This window comes from Oryzias melastigma, linkage group LG21 (genome assembly GCF_002922805.2).
Source record: "Oryzias melastigma strain HK-1 linkage group LG21, ASM292280v2, whole genome shotgun sequence".
NCBI classification, from domain to species: domain Eukaryota; kingdom Metazoa; phylum Chordata; class Actinopteri; order Beloniformes; family Adrianichthyidae; genus Oryzias; species Oryzias melastigma.
Window position 1 is genome coordinate 18,548,062 of NC_050532.1, and position 13,681 is coordinate 18,561,742.

The window sequence follows — 13,681 nt, forward strand, 5'->3', positions numbered from 1 at the left end:
AGGCCCAATCTGAATTTGTCCCTTCTCCCTATCCCTCCATTTGTAGGGCATTTGTAGTGGAAGGGAGTCTGAAACAGTTTTTTAAAAGGCCATCCCTCCAAGTGGAGATATACAGACCCATTTGCCGCAAGGGGGTTACGTATTGCGCTGTGCCGCGGCGGAGAAGCGCTTTTCTTCACGTGGGTGTGCTCTGAAGCACAGAAGTTTACATTTAAATGTAAGTAATGATTTTTGGTTTTAGCATTAACTTTTTTGAAAGTTATTAAACCGATTTTGCTATGTATATTCGAGCGCTGGAAGCTCCGTGCTAAGGTAGCCAACTGACGAGTTGATGCCGTCGTCAAGTGAGAGTGACGTCCGAATTCTGAGACACTATTTTTCCTTAACTCTCCATTCGGAGGGCTAAACATAGAGGTAGGGAGAAGGGATGAATTCAGATTGGGCCTTAATCTTAATTGTCCTCCACCATAGGATAAATGCCACGAGAATACGCTAAAAACATCAAAAACACAATTTTCATTGGAGTGGGTCTTTAAGCTGATACACATCATCTGATGCATCATACAAAGTCTGAACGTAGGATATTTACAACAAAAAAATGAGTACCACTTACTCTGGATGTCAGCCCTACAGTGTCTGTGCTGCTCCAGAACGTAGCCCTGCAGACAGCTGCAGCGATGTGAGCCTATTCGGTCCTCACACACTTGGTCGCACACTCCCCACATGGAGCAGTCGTCAAAATCTTCACAATCAAAACCAGCGGATTCAATTTGACATTTAATGTACTTTAAAAAATATGTTCGAAAATGTAACTAAAGGATTCCTACCTACACACGAGCGACTGTCATTGCTGCTGACCACATATCCGGATGGACAGGAACACGTTCCTCCATCAGGGGAAGCGTGACAGTGGTGCTCACAGCTCAAGGACGCACATCTCCAGATACCTGAACGGTGCAGAAATCCCACCGTTAGTAAATATTTTAACATTCAAAGTCAGCTTGAATGTGGATAAGCATTTTTACTGACTGCAGTTGCGGCCAGCAGTGGTGTTCGTTTCATCCTCTCCGTCAGGACAGTCAACTCTGCCGTCACACAATTTATCCACTGGGATACATTTCCCAGAAGATGGACAGGGCCATTCCCGTGGGTAACATTCCCGTGGGACATTATCTGAAGAAAATTTTAAAACAAAATGAAGTTAAAAAACAGCAGATCTTAACATGCTCTCTTTTTTGCTATTAAAAACAATGTATTTACAATTATCAGGATCTCAAAATCACTTTAAGTGATAAAAGGGAGTGAAGCTGAGTGTTTGTTTGTGAAAAGGGGTAACATAGGGGCCTTCAGCAGCCCGTCTCTTCAAAACCCAGTCTTCACAGCCATGTGGAGGAATTCTAAAGCCCTTTGGGGGGCTGCACAATCTTCTGCCACAAAGAGTCATTTGAATAACACACTTGAAGGAACGTAGGCACCAATCTTGCCAAACCAAAACAACCAAGGAGACTAAAGATGAATCAGGTTTCCACAGCTCAAGTTTTTACTTTTTTTGTGGTTTTTGTCACCGGATTAGCTGAGATTTGCTAATCCCAAAAAACGCTAAGTAAGCACTTCATTTCAACTTTTCCATCCATACCGCAGCCTTTTTCATCTGCATTGTCCTCGCAGTCATCTTCTCCATCGCAAAGCCAAACTTGGTGGATGCAGCGACCGCTGGGGCAGGTAAAATAGTTCCCTTTACATGTGGGATACGCTGTAAGAAAAAGCCACAATGACAGATTTGTTTTTCTGCTTGGTCAAAAACAGGTCATTATGGAGATGGCGGAGTAAAGAAGATCAGCACGAACTGCAGTTGAGCTCATCGCTGCGGTCTCCACAGTCATCATCGTGGTCACAGAGGTAGCGTTGAGGAATACACAGTCCATTATGACACTGAAACTGACCCGCATTGCAGTGCTGTGCTAAAGAAAACCAAACAGAGACAAAAAAAGGGATGATTTTATGCCTTTAGTTGTATTTACCAACACTTTGATGAAATTGATCAACTTCTTACAGCAGTTTGCCTCATCCGACCCATCACGGCAGTCAAGTACGTGGTCACATCGCTGTGTCCGGTCATAGCAGGCCCCATTAGTGCACCTCAGTTGTGTACATTCAGAGTAATCTGTAAGATTAACCCATCATCAAGCCAATGTTAAGCACTCAAATCATCTTGACAACTGTGCTCTTCTCCCCTTTTACCAAGAAAAAGGGGCTTCTGAAAGGGAAGGATGTGAGCATAAAACCTGAAAGCACACCATAACACCAGCAGTTGCCACAGCATCCTTTATGCAACGCTGAGATTACCACAGCGTGCAACACTGTGAGTACCATGTCGGCACAAGAATGGCATAACAGCTAACTTCAGCTTGACTAATCCACCAAAGAATCTGCAATCAACTTCTGAAAAGAAAGAAGCATATTGTGGCCTGTTCTGTCAGTCAGCTAGCCTCTTAATTCTAACAGATTGATTAAAATACCAGGAAACCCAGAGAATAAGAAAAGGGACACCACCCTGAAGACGAGGACTTACTGCAATGTCTTTCATCAGATCCATCTGAGCAGTCTGCCGTGTGGTCACATCGGTATAGTGATGGGATGCACACCCCATTGCCGCAGGTGAACTGATCGCTGGAGCACGTCCTGCCAGCTAAGATCAATCAGAAAAGTACAATTAGATGGAATTCCATTATATACCTTCTTAATTGTAAGATTAGATTTTGTGCGGTCTCACAGGTGAGTAAGATTGTGTTTAAATCTACAGTATATCCCTGGCAGGGAGTCTCCAAAAACTAAATTCAAAAAGTTTGTCAACTGCAGTTAGGTTAAAGTCCCACTCCAATTATTTTTTTGTTCTATTGTGAAATTGTTCCCAGTGGTCTATTAATAATGAAAGCTACGTGTTTTTAGCCAACATTCCTGCAAAGTTTTTGCAGAGCAGCAGTAGTTCTTTAGAAATTATATTGGAGCTGTCCAGCCAAACAGATTTGAGCCAGATCAGATGATTAAAAGGAAAACGTACATGGATCTACAAAAGGATGCATCAAAATAGAACAGACCAAGGAGCTTTTGGACCACTTTGCCTAAAGAATACCAGTATGATCTATTTAAAATTGCATTTTTTGTCTGCTCCTGATTCACAATGATTTAGGTCAAGAAATACTCAAAAATTACATTTTTAGCTTAATTTCCCTTTATATGTGCCCTCCACTATGAGGGAAAATACTACAAGAACATGTTAAAAACACTAAAAAAGATAAATAGGAATAAAGATAAGGATACAGTTTAGTGTGCAGATATAGTCCACATTCTAACTGTGGAATGGTTAAAGAGTGTTTAGAGTCTGTATGGCTTATCTGTTTGTTAGTCTGGCCCATTGACTGCATATGAGAACTGGACCAGGTGAGTATGATGTCACCCATAGAAAATGGTTTACTTCTGGTTCCGAAAGAAGGAAGTCAATTCAATTTCCATTTTTTTTTTTTACAACATCAGACGCCGCCAAGTAAGAGCCAAACACATTCAGTAAGCAGTGATTGGTCTGAATTGGTCTGAATAGGCATTGCTATGGCAACTACTCTCCCCAATCAGAAGTGAGCTTGTTGGAAGTCCACACCCCTACCACTAGAAGAGCTACACAAAATCTGTCAAACTTAAAATGTTCGACCCAAAACCCCTTATATTTAGGCATTTAATTGGCCACTTTATGAATTGAATAAAGAGAAAAAAATTAAAAACACATCATTAAAAAAATGTTGGATTACCAAGAACAGGTTAAAAACGATAACAGAACAAAAATGGTTCTTCTATGGCATTTTGCCTTCTTGGAGCCAGCAGGTACTTCCTGTTTGGAACGAGGGGTCACTCAGTCCAAATCTCATATACAGTCTACAGGCTTGGTTATGAATAGTGGATGATCACACCAAATGTACTTACGACAATTCTGCCTCTCATCTGAGCCATCTTCACAGTCTTCCTCATCGTCACACACCCACACATCTGGGATACACTCGCCGTCACTCAAACACTGGAAGTGACTGTCATCGCATGTTACCTGAGCTGTCAAAATTTACACACATGACATCATTTATAATTCATAAGTAATTTCAGTTACTAATACTGCTATTTTTTTTCTAAAGACATTTTCTACAAGTATATATGCAATAACATCCATTGAAGCATCAAACCAAAAACATCAATTTTCTGATTAAAAAAAAAAAAAATCAATTTATTTGGTTTTAAGTATTCAAATATCAGAACATGTGACAAACTAAAATGTTCTCACTAATTCTTTAGTTAAATCTCCATTCAACGCTTTATTTTGAGTACGAGACCCTCCTCTTTCATGTCCCCCTGTTCCTTTACCTCACATTTCACCTACTAACGGAAGGGACCAGAAATCTAATAATCTATATTTTACAGTCACTTTGACATAAAGGTAAATCTGGCGTTGAGTTTTCTCAAGCATATCTGGACTATAACACATCTGTGTTAAAGGTATAGTAAGAAACTGCAAAAAAAAAAGTGTTTTTTGTTTTACAAGACAAAAATACATAAAAATGTATAAAATAGAAATTAAAATATTGTCTAAGGCATATGTGCCAAAGTCAAGGCCCGGTGGCCCGCTGGGTAATTATATTTTATATTATTCCTATTAATGGCCCAAAGTTATCTTGTGATTATTTCTAACTTGTATAAAATAGATTTTTATGGAGAGTAAAATATTGAAAGTTATTTAAAGTTTAGGTTGATTTATTCTGGAATAATATTCATGTCCGTTTTTATTTATAGTCATGTTAAAAAGTTACGTTTTTTTTTTTTTTTAAGTTTTAAAAATTTTGTTTTAGTATGTTAAAAAAATGTTTATCCTGTTCGGCCCGCAACCTAAGGTGTGATTGAGTTTGACACCCCACAGTCAAAGGTCATATTGTGTAACTATAAAACACCAGCTTTTATAAATAAAGATAATTCAATGATCTTTAAAGAAAAATCTAGTAGAAAGAGCTGTAACAATTGTTTTTTTTTTCTTTTACTAAATTAAACATTTTTTATGACAACAGAAATTAACACAACTGTCGAGCATGGTGGTGGACGGGTTATGATTTGGGCCTCTTTTAAAGTTTTTTTTATTTTTCTGCTACACATGGTTCAAATGAAACAGGTGTTTAGTCAAAGACTTTCAATAGTTGATGATATCTGTGTATTATATTCAAAAATGACTCCAAAAATCAGATTTGTTCATCTTATCTTTTACAATAACTGCTTGACATGCATGGTCACAGAACAGAAACCGGGTTACTATCTACAGCAGCTACTCACGGCAGTCGTGTTCATCTGAGTCATCTACACAGTCAGATGTCCCATCACAGTGCCAGTCCCCTTGTATACATTGACCTGTCCCACAGCGGAACTGCCCCAATTCACACCCTGCACACATTCAGTCTTCTATCAGTACACATTTTTAAAACTCTTAATAGACAATAATAATGTAAAACCTCAACAAAGAGGGGGATGAGATCGCTCTTCACTGGGAAAACATGCTATTAACCGCAATGACATACATTGGAGACGAGCGTGCCAGCCATCCCCCCCACGGGACAGTTGCACAACCCTCACTGCACTCTTCCCAAACCTCCTTTTGATGTTCTCACAGAGTGGCATCTGTAGAGATAAGGTAGCACCGCTCTACCTTCCCTGACGTTTTCCAGGAAAGATAGAATCAAGCAGCATAGTTCAGAGGCAAAGTACTCCATCAGGCCCAATCAAACAGGAATGTGCATTTCTGATGGTCTCTTTGGCAGTCTGATTAATGGAGCATGCTGGTTCTGTCTTGATGTGTAATTGGAATAAATAGTGGTACTAGGTGGTACCACAGTCATTTCAACCCAAATTCCTCAGGAGCAGAGGTGGTGACTGGTGCTGGATGTGGGCAGTTTCAATCAGCATTTTGGAAACCATCCCTCTTTTTTGTTGAAATTCTCCCAATCTTTGGAAAACATAGATATTATTTACCTGAATATTATTGAAACTTTAAAGGAATCTAGAATGTATGTATGGCAACTGTCCTATACCCGCGTTAGCATTTTCCTGGAAACAAAATTATCTCTTTTTACCAATTCACTATGATAAAAAGTGTCAAAGGATGATTTCTGCAGAACAAAAATACAATAATCTCCAATGTATAAAAGTTTTATTATTTTTTTCCTGCGCAGGGCAGTCACAAAAAATCAAAAAAAAAAAAAAAAGATAGTCTAAATTGTTGAATGAATTCCACCCCGCCAAAAATCGAGGTGTGTAAGTACTATACATGCAGGCCCGGGTTGGCAGCTTGAAACTGTATGCCAGAAAGAAACTAATATGCTACAAGCTTTCAAATGCAGCCACTGTTTCCACTGTTTCTTGTGGGAAAGGTGATAAGACGTTGTACACTGAACCTATTCAGCCACTAAATGTACAAATTTTAAATGAAAAAATGAATCAAATGAATGAAAAATAACATTTTTAACTCACGATTGATAAATATTTATAAAATTGACACAAAATGTCTGCATGGACTGGAAAGAGTCAAATGATCAATGTTTTTATTACTTTCTCAGAGTCTTTTGACTAATTTGATGTTTTCCTTTTCTCTAATTAGCAACTAAAACTCACAGCAGGAGAGAGTGCTGCTCTATCTCTGCAAGGGGATAAGGGCGCCCTGCTATTGCCAACAAAGAAGGGCAGTAGAGGAAATTTTCATTAGAATGAAGCGCCGCTAACGCCTCAAACCCCACTGAGAAAGTACTATGGTACAAAAGCGGTGGCGGCAGGGATGCAAACTCATAACTTGAGGTGTCACCCAAAAAACAGTCCTTCTGAGAATGCACAGGGAATGTTAAAGCATCTGTAGCCTGCAAAAAATATAACAACCTTTAAGATTTAGAAAACACCTGTTGACTGCATCTGTTTTTGTTCCTGTGTTGTTGTGTCGCAGGCCTCTGCTCTCAATCAGTATGAAGAAAACAACTGCTGGCAGAATGAGACGCAGGACCCTTCCACGCTGTCAGAGCGAGGTGCTGCGACCTATTTCATATGGAAATCAATGCGGCAGAATGCAGTCAATTGCCAAACAAGTGACTTTGGCTCTCAGTGGTACACTCAAAAGCAGCTAAAAACCGAGGGGCTTTGGCAGTGGCATGGGAGCAGAAAGGAGGCATAAATAAAGAGAGGAATAAAGCCTCTGTCTGGGTAGAACCTAAGAATGCTCCACACTCTGGAGCGTTGTGTGAAGAACCATAAATTAAGCTGTCATAAAGCAACTCTAAAGGTACTTGACAACTCATTTTGGCTCTGTACAGCTCGCCAAAGTTGACCAAACTCCACCTTTTGTGCCTTTAATATAGCCTGGAGGGGTTACAAAAGGATTTTCTCCTGGTTTGATTTGACTGTGTTCCAGTTGCACTCTGAGAATTGCTCAAGGATTTAGGCTTTTACACCGGAAAGAAGCTGGCATGTGCAAGGTTTTATATGCACGTGCTAGGTTTGAAAAGTTAAAGGAATAGCTGTTTTTTTTTTTTTTTACTAATAAAATTAAAAATACTGTTTTTTAGGCAGCACTAAACTGATCAGGACAAAATGTGTCAGGTTTTTAGTGGAATAGAGTTCCCTGTTAATCATTACTGAAATAAATAACTTTACTCACCTATTATGTTTGTTAAAAACAGCAATGCTGTCACAGAATAGTTAAAAATCCATCAACTGTGAAATTTTCAGACCATCAAATTAGCTATTATTGCCACAGTAAGCATTTTTCAGCAGAATTCCTCTTTAAGTAATGTATAAATCATTAACCAAGAGGTTTTTGTAAATAACTTTTACAATTAGCCTTTTCTGTGCTTTTTTGCATGCATCTTTAAAAAATTGCCTTTCTACAGGAAAATAAATGATTGTATTGGTTAAAAAACCCAAATCCAGCTTCAAAATATTTATATTTTCCTCCAGTTTATTGCAATTTGTTAATTTGTATAAACACTGGGTTAATGATGAACATGCTGACCATACTTTTGTTTTAGTCTAGTCATCACTTTCTACACTTTAGCTGTCATCATCAACAATTTCTGCAGCTGCTCACATTTAAAGGAAATGCCAAGTGATTTATTTTTATGCCCCCATGCAGGGGTCAACCCTACAATATTGGCCTTTAAGCATGAGCTCTTCATGTGTTTTAGGTTTTTTTGTTTGTGTGAAAGTGTGCTGGATATTTTAGAAAGGAAAAACGGAACAAGTGGCCCCTCTCCTTTTACATTATTCCGTTGAAATGATTCTATTCTGCAGCAGCTGCAGCGTAATTAGTTGCTTGATTCACACTAAGGAGCTTACATCCTAAGGGTTGAGCAAAAAGAAAGCAGATTACAGTTTGAGCAGCAGGATCTAGCCGGGCTAACACAACAAACTGTCATATAAAAAGTTGCATTTTGTGTCCTATCTCGCACACAACAGACCCTTATTATTATACTTTTTTTTTCTTTTTAAATAGTTAAGATCAAAGTTTACATCTTAAAAGTCCACTCTAGTGAATGAGATTTGTACCAGCAGCTCCGGCTCTTCACAGATTGTCTGTAAGTCACATGCTCTTTTCTGTTACCTAGCAACAGTAAAGCTCAGGCAAAAGTTCCTCAAGAGAACTTCCAATCTGTCTGCAGGCTTTGTGCTCAACACCATGAGGTAGGTCCACAGCAACCTGTTTCACTTGGAAGCAGCACTGAAAACACTCAAATGTGTGACAAATGTAAACAATGTTATGCTTTTTAAATGTTCAAAGGGTGAGATGTTGTAGCTGTTGAGCCTCAGCTGTGATGTTTTATACCAATGAGCAACAAGTGCACTCAGTGAGTCACTTCAGTTTCTCTGAGAATTCTTCAGTTCTGCTGACCAAAAATAAAAATAAAAAGATTTGAGAAGTTAAAAGGAGTAAAAATGCTGCTTACCCTCAGAGTTGCACCATCTAACACAGCATATGAAGAGGAAAAAGAACCTAAGCAGCAGAGCTCTCCACATTCTGGCTAGTCCGTCCAGCTCCGCTGTGCAGATGGAGGAGCTGTAAGGACTGAAGCTGGGATGCTGGTGCTTTCCTCTGTCTTTCTTGGCCCGCTAGTTGATGAAAAGGGGGCGTGCACAAAGGCCGGGTATGCCGCTCCCCCACACAGACGCAGTCCGCTGGATAAATCCCTCTGGCCCTGGAATCTGCATAATGCCATGCAGGTCCGACGTGTCCCGAGTGCCAGTGATTTTACACTCCCAGCAGGTTGTCGCTGTTATTATTTTTCACCCACGGTTGGGAACCAAAAAGCGTCTGAATGAAAGGATAAACAAACCGCACTAGCAAAACAGCGGGCTAATTGTGTCAGACTTTACACCCACAATTTAGATTTTAAATCCTCAAAAACTAACGCAATTATTCTTTTAACTACAATATGAACGTATTAGTCTAAAATGTGCACTTTAAAAATCTATAACTTTGTCCAACAAACCTTTCTGGTTCTTGGGAAAGGTTTTAGCGCCCCTCAGCGGCTGAGCGTCGGAACCAACATTCGACCCGTCTCTGGTTTAAAGTCGGAGGGTGGCACCAAAGTGGTTGCTATGGTGACGGGGCAACTTAATGGTGATTTACAACAAAAAATACTCTTTAAAGGGGACAAAACTTTGTTTTGAGAATAAACCTCTGATATGATGGCTTCCCAGGAGAATGTGGAGGATCCTAAAAATAAAAGCAAAGTGGTGGCGGTATGTGAGGTTTTTGTTTTCTTTTTTTTTTTGTATTTTGTTTTTGTAGTTAAATGCAAGCTGTAACTTTAAGATACCAAAAAAAAAACTTTAACTAAAGTTGAAATAATTGTTCATATTATAGTATAAGATGTAAGCGTTACTACTTTTAATTTAGTAAGCTAATATAGCAGCTTGCAACCATTAACAACCTTTTCCAATAATAATATCAATAATTGTGAAATATTAAAAAAAAAAATAATAAATATGTTTGAGAAATGTGGGTTCTAAATAATAGATACATGTATTTAATCTAATTTCATTTAGAATTTATAAAAAAACTATGAAAGTGTAAACAAACACCCACCAAAAAATATCCAAATTGAATGCAACTTTAAGATAAAAAAATATTTTTATAGCTTTATTGTGCAGAAAATGTTGTTTTTAAGGTGAAATATATTTGAGAACTTTAGATATTTTTTTTTTATTTTCAAAAATACAGTACCAAAAAGTACTAAATAAAACTATTTAATATAGCTAAGTTAATTCTGAATTTATTTCACACACACAAAAAATCAGTGACTTTAAAATTTGAATCACTCCCTTGAAAAAAATCTAAAATGAATGCAGCTTTAAATAAAAAAAGGCTTCTTGTTGTAAAAGGTAGTTTAATTATGCTGAAACAATTTATTTTTTTACTGAATTTTGTATTGAACCCTCCCTTATTCTTTTCTCCATCCATCTGCAGACAGATTACATTAAACATCTGATAAACCAATTATAATCAGAGCCTACACTTTCAGCAGGGTTCGAACACATTGGCAGCTCTTCCTTAAAGGGGGACATCCTAAATGGCTTGAGGAGCAAAGACAATTTGTTTCCCTCAGGGCCACTCCATGTCTGTTCCTTAAAAGAGGCATTGGTTTGGTCAAACGGTAGACTAATTCTCTGTATAACCTACATTTTTGAATTTGTTTTTTTATTATTAATAATCTTATTAAATGTTTTTCTTTATTATTTTGGCATGCCATTCTTGGGAAATAATAAATGATGCAACTAATCTGACTTAACTAGGCTGAGTCTACGGAGAGTTTGAAGTGTCTTTCTTTAACTCTTGGTGCTTTCTTTTGTTCTAACAGCAGACGGACAGCGTTTTAAGGTCGCATAAGAATCCTCCAACATTTGCTATGGAGGACTTCGAAGAAGAAAAGATCCTACGGTCAAGGATAGAAGAGCAGTCAAACTTGATATCACTGCTGAAACACAGAGCAGAGGAAACGCTTCATCGATATCTTGCCATGCAGAACATCAACTCAGAACTCGAAGTCCAAGTTGCACATCTGCAGAGGGAATTGGCCAGCAAAACAGAGCATGCAGAGGCATTGAAAATCAGATGTATTGACTTGGCCGCTGACAAGGACGCCATGGAGCTTCAAAAAAGGCATAATGTTCAGTTAACAACAGAAAACCAACAGCTTCGGTAAGATATTAGAATACTATTTTCCAATCACTATAGAGAAGAGTCGGTTCATGATTACCAATAAGAAACTTGTTGTTAAGTCACCTATAGTGTTAATACCATTTTTAATCAGTGCATCATATAACATATAAAATGTTTTAAAATGTTACTTGTGGCAAAGAAATTATTATAAATATATATAAAATAGTTTTTTCTCTGAAAAATACATTATGTAAGTGAGGCATGTAAGCATTATTTACTCTTTTTTGTTTTGTATTCTGATGATTCTCGTTTTACTGAAAACCTACTATCTATTATATGCACACCGAAGAAAGGATTTAGCCGCATGTGAGTTGAAACTCCAAGAACAAGCAGCTCAACACAAAAGCAGAGAGGATTCCTTATTGGGTCAGCTGTGTGATGCTCAACAGCGCCACACTGATGCTGTGGAAATGTGTGAAGGTAAGCCAAAAAAAAACACACAGAAAACTATATTTTATTACTAAAGTGGCAAAACAAATGTGCACCTTTCTACCTAGATTTTAAACAAAAGCTTGAAGTGGTGGAAATCACAGAAAATATCAAAAAAGAGAAAAACAAATTTCTGAAAAAGAAGAAAAACAAAACTTTACAGGTGAGTAAAATGTTATAATTGCAGGTTAGCACAGGAAGAGACAATGAATGTATTAACATCTAAACTGTTATTCACGACAGGAAAAAGAAGAGGAAATTCTTCAACTTGAAGTAAAATGGAAAGAAGAGAAAAAAGCTCGGATTGAGGCACAGAAAAGGTATTTTATTTGACCAGGGATCCCTCGTCTGTGGATATGTTACTTGTTAAGTGAACAGTTTACAGCCGTAAGATGATTAGAATGTGGATAAGGGTTGAAAAAAAAGCAACTTCAGCTACATGACAAATGAAAAAAATAATTGTATTTATTTGGCAGCTAAGCAACTTGTTTAAAAAAATGTTTATTTGCATAAAATCATAAATTGTGCATGGACGACAGGTCCATAGGGCCTTAAGTTAAATGCAAATTGTTATCAAGATCTAGGCAGCGAAAGTCAAGATACATAGGTTCACTTTCTCTTCTTAATTTATTTATAGCTATCTTTAATAATACCCTGTTCTTAAATAATGAGGGAAAAAAATACATAAACATTGTTTACATAGACATACTGTGATTATGCAGCCACCATTGACTATAAAAAATATTTTAACATACAGTCAATGGCAGCCACTGGCGCCTGGGATCCCATTTGAGGAGAGAGAGTACAGTTACTCCCACTGGTATCAACATGACTTCTTATTAAATATATAATTGCAGGGCCTTAAGATAATAATTTGATACTTATGAATACATAATGACCAAATTAATGTCACCACTGGGGTTTTTTTTAAACTAATTATGTGAACAATATGCAAACTGAGGAGATTTGGGTCATTCTTGGTCCAAATATAGAGTTAAATACATTAATTATATACATAATATCTAATGAAAAAGGTTGATGTGAGTATGAATTCATCTTTTGTAAGCTAAAACAAACTAAAAGTTTTTCTTTGTGTTCCATGATAATTAAGTTTTTGACTTTTTCTATTTTATTTTTGTAATGAATATTCTTATTCATTACCATTAGAGACCAGTTCATGGAATATTTGTCCTTTAATTTCCTCAGGTTTGAAATGGAGGCAGAAGCAGTGAATACAGATTCAAGAGTAAAATCTCTGGAATCAGCCCTTGAAGAATGCAAGGCAAAATTAAAAAAACTAACCATGGTTAGTCTTGATTTACCAATTTCAACAATCACCAATAATTTAAGGATAAAAACATCCTTATTGATTTTTTTTTTTTTTTTTTTTGCAGGATTTCAAAGCCTTCACAGAGCACACCACCAACCTTCTTGAGAGGGAAAGAAACTTGAACAAAAGACTTCAAGATATGATTAGACAAATCTAATATCCAGTGTCTTACATTGCAACTCTTTGAAAAAAATAAATAAATAAATATCCTTTAAAAGGAGTGCTCAAAAATGCAAAACTTTTTTATTCTTTTTTTATTTAACACTTCACCTTCCCTAATATTCAAAGGTATCTTTGTTACATTTGTGTATGTTGAAATTTGAACGAGGCCAAGATGGTGGCAACCTAACTTTTCGGCTCCTGCTCTCAGCCTGATAAACAATTTTCTCGGCAAATAGAGATCATTGAATAAAACAGGATATATATATATAAAATAAAAAAATCGACCTCCAAGCAAATTAAGTATATGGCTCAGGAAATAAAACAGAGTTTTGAGGCAATTTACCAGGATCTTCACTCATCTCAACATCAGGAAATATGCAATTTTTTTAAAAATTGTTCTCAAAACATAAAATTTGCCAAAGGTAACAGAAGCACAAAATGAGATTTTGTCAGCTGAAATATCTAGTGATGAATTAAAA

At 37.2% G+C, this 13,681-nt stretch overlaps 2 protein-coding genes across 10 annotated transcripts in view; one reads left to right on the forward strand and one right to left on the reverse strand.

The window, feature by feature from the left end:
• lrp2a (low density lipoprotein receptor-related protein 2a) overlaps positions 1–9,144 on the reverse strand; it is a 55,957-nt gene extending 46,813 nt beyond the window's left edge. For 5 of the 6 annotated variants that reach the window (XM_036209648.1, XM_036209647.1, XM_024286916.2 and 2 more), the window contains exons 1-10: positions 9,006–9,138; positions 5,359–5,466; positions 3,976–4,098; positions 2,573–2,689; positions 2,054–2,164; positions 1,848–1,961; positions 1,637–1,753; positions 1,030–1,173; positions 828–947; positions 614–742 (exon numbers count right to left, since the gene is read on the reverse strand). In XM_036209648.1, coding sequence (XP_036065541.1) covers positions 614–742; positions 828–947; positions 1,030–1,173; positions 1,637–1,753; positions 1,848–1,961; positions 2,054–2,164; positions 2,573–2,689; positions 3,976–4,098; positions 5,359–5,466; positions 9,006–9,075 — 1,153 coding nt within the window. In that variant the 5' untranslated portion in view covers positions 9,076–9,138. Of the gene's footprint in view, positions 1–613; positions 743–827; positions 948–1,029; positions 1,174–1,636; positions 1,754–1,847; positions 1,962–2,053; positions 2,165–2,572; positions 2,690–3,975; positions 4,099–5,358; positions 5,467–9,005 lie in introns of all 6 variants that reach the window. The other variant, XM_024286917.2, reaches the window with a different exon arrangement.
• On the forward strand, positions 8,597–13,278 carry zgc:172182 (coiled-coil domain-containing protein 89). 4 transcript variants are annotated; one of them, XM_024286926.1, is made up of 7 exons: positions 8,597–8,742; positions 10,920–11,260; positions 11,571–11,701; positions 11,779–11,873; positions 11,954–12,030; positions 12,917–13,016; positions 13,105–13,278. In XM_024286926.1, the coding sequence occupies exons 2-7, from the start codon at positions 10,968–10,970 to the stop codon at positions 13,195–13,197; spliced, it is 789 nt and encodes a 262-aa protein (XP_024142694.1). In that variant the 5' UTR covers positions 8,597–8,742; positions 10,920–10,967; the 3' UTR covers positions 13,198–13,278. The 4 variants fall into 4 exon arrangements, with proteins under 4 accessions (XP_024142694.1, XP_036065543.1, XP_024142693.1 ...); XM_036209650.1 differs by lacking the exon at positions 8,597–8,742 and adding an exon at positions 9,161–9,322; XM_024286925.2 differs by lacking the exon at positions 8,597–8,742 and adding an exon at positions 9,662–9,801 and having other exon boundaries at positions 10,923–11,260.
• The last annotated feature ends 403 nt before the right edge of the window (positions 13,279–13,681 follow it).

Bases quoted from the DNA above. Each gene is read 5' to 3' on its own strand.
- zgc:172182 (XM_036209650.1), top strand. From the start codon at position 9,176: ATGAAAAGGGGGCGTGCACAAAGGCCGGGTATGCCGCTCCCCCACACA. The intron at 9,323-10,919 runs GTTGTCGCTGTT...TTGTTCTAACAG, and splicing joins TGATTTTACACTCCCAGCAG to CAGACGGACAGCGTTTTAAG. The intron at 12,031-12,916 runs GTATTTTATTTG...TAATTTCCTCAG, and splicing joins CGGATTGAGGCACAGAAAAG to GTTTGAAATGGAGGCAGAAG.